General features: G+C 29.9%; 1 protein-coding gene across 1 annotated transcript; it reads left to right on the plus strand.

Annotated features, from left to right (window-relative positions):
- Nucleotides 1–1,245: 1,245 nt before the first annotated feature.
- LOC111898394 (uncharacterized) lies at nucleotides 1,246–2,241 on the plus strand. Its single transcript, XM_023894317.1, has one exon. It carries the CDS (start codon nucleotides 1,246–1,248, stop codon nucleotides 2,239–2,241), a length of 996 nt encoding a protein of 331 aa, XP_023750085.1.
- Nucleotides 2,242–2,793: the final 552 nt, after the last annotated feature.

Here is a 2,793-nt window from a genome sequence, read left to right on the forward strand (position 1 = left end):
TGTGGGGTGCAGTGGGGTGTATGGGGCCCATCTAATAATTATAATAATAAAATCAAAATAAGGAAATTAGAAAAAGACAAAAACATGGGTATTTTAGGCATTTTATACATATCTAATAGAAGGACATTGATGTTAATCGGGATAAATATCAAATGATGAATTTGTCAAACATAAGGAAAAGGTGTTGAATTTTATAAATTAGGATAAAACCTGCAGAAAAATACATACCATAAGGACCAAAAGTATAACTTATTCTTAAATAAAACGTACAAGCGGAGATATTAAGATATAGCCGGCACATTGTCAACGTTGATTACAAGGTTTGAGCCTTTTGTATTTGCCCCATTTTCACGTTAGGATATTTGATAAGATGCAAAAAAATATTATAGAATTATATATTCATGAAAATATTTAAGTAAAATGAATTCATATAGTATATACTCAAGTTTCTTTAGTCATATAAAATTGTATTATATATGTTGAATAAGAATCAGCAGAATTTAATATTTATTTATGTTAACGCAAAATTAATTAATATATTATTTCATTTGTTTGTTTACGTTTATTTTTATGTCTTTCTAGCACGGTGGTATAATTTTAGTTTTTTTAATATATTATATTTAAAAAGTAGAATAATAAATTTATATTTATAAACAATCTCTGTACTATGATATTATATTTTAACAAATGTATACAATTTTATTTTATTTGTAAATATTGATCTTTGACATCTGACTGATGACCTGATAACTAGATGGAATTTTCGAAAGTAGTAGTTTAGCATGAGTAAATCAAATTAAAACGTTATAACAAGCAAACAAATAAAAATATTCTGTTATTTATTTTATTTAGTTTTATTTTATTTTTAATAAATCAATTTGTTGGAATTACTTAATACAAACAAATACGTGGCTGATAAATATTTTAATGTGCAGTTAAAGATACAAACACATCAATAACAGTATATTTTATTTTATATAGATACTGCATAAAACTCAGATAAAATATGAAATGACAACTTTATCCTTTAACAATTGTCAAGAAAATTAAAATAGAAAAAAGAACTTTGCGAGATTCTTAGAAGTCTCCCCATCCCTAACCCTACGCTAAAGCTTACTTGAGAATTGTTATATTAAAACGTCTCTAAGGGAACAATATCTTCACTCATCTCCATTTTCAATATTTGAATCAAATGGTTCATTGTTTTTGAAGGCAAACACCATTGAAGAAATCTTCGACTCTGAAATGGATCAAGAACAAGAACAAATGCAGTTTCTTGGCTTTTTTGGCATCTTCAAAGAAACCTTCAAAATCATCTCAACTTACAAAGAAATCTTCACCAAAATCTCTCTCTCCATCATCCTCCCTCTCTCCTTCATTTTCTTGGCTCATATCGAAGTCTCTGAATACCTTTTCGGAAAAATCTTAGACAATGAAGATATTCGTGATCAAACCCCACAAAACACCAGAAAATATAGTACGTTGTCTGATCTCATCTCTTCCGAATGGACCTATTTTTGGGTGTTTAAAGTTGCTTACTTCATCTTCTTCCTCGTCCTATCCCTCCTCTCTACCTCAGCTATCGTTTATACCATAGCATGTATCTACACATCCAAACACATAACCTTCAAGAAAGTGATGAGCGTCGTTCCAAAGGTTTGGAAACGATTAATGGTCACTTTTGTTTGGAATTTCATCATCTTTTTTGTGTTTAATCTACTGGCGTTGGTGGTATTTGCGTGCTGGGTTGCATGGGTTGATTTTACAAACACTGGGGTTTTGATTCTTATCGTTTTAGCCATTGTTTATGTCGTGTTGTTTATCTATATCAGCGTTGTCTGGCACTTGGCTAGTGTGATTTCGGTTTTGGAAGATGATTATGGGATTCAGTCGATGTTAAAGAGCAGAGAGTTAATCAAAGGGAAGACTGGTGTTTCAATGGCTATATTTTGTTTTCTTAACATATGTTTTATCACGATTCAAGTGGGGTTCGAGTCGCATGTGGTGATCGGAAAACATTCGCTCGTGGTGAGAACAATCTATGCGATTCTCTTTTTCTTGTTGCTTTCTGTATTGATTCTTTTCGGCCTTACAGTCCAAACCATCATTTACTTCATCTGCAAATCATTCCGTCATGAAAACATAGATAAATCATTGTTGGCTAATCATCTCGAGGTTTATCTTGGGGATTACTTACCATTAAAATCAAAGGATGTACAACTTCAAAATTTCGATATATAGAATGTAATCTTTATTACTTCACTTTTTTGTATGATCAATGATATCATGTGTTATCGGGGAGGTAGGAAAAAGTTCAAGATGTAGCACATGTGATTATGGGGGAATGTTGGAAAATATACACTATGCTGGAGAATTTTCCTAAAAATTTACCTTATCCTGGAAAATTTAAGGAGCACCGGCTACTCCTAGAACCCCAGCTGGGTGTGACGATGCTTAATTTAATTATTTTGAGCCTTTCTCTTATTTAAGTTTGTTAGATAATTTCAGGTCCAATTAAGTGTTTCTCATAACTTTCCATGGATAGGTATTATATGCATTTGCTTCGCGCGCGCGTGTATATATATATATATATATATATATATATATATATATATATATATATATATATATATATATATATATATATATATATATATATATATATATATATATATATATATATATATATTTTGCACAATAATACATTTAAGTGGTTAAAATAATTATGAGCATAAATATAAATATATTGAAATTTACAGTTTTAGTCATGTTTTGGGCATTAACCGAATTATT

This window comes from Lactuca sativa, chromosome 5 (assembly GCF_002870075.4).
Source record: "Lactuca sativa cultivar Salinas chromosome 5, Lsat_Salinas_v11, whole genome shotgun sequence".
Classification (NCBI taxonomy): Eukaryota; Viridiplantae; Streptophyta; class Magnoliopsida; order Asterales; family Asteraceae; genus Lactuca; species Lactuca sativa.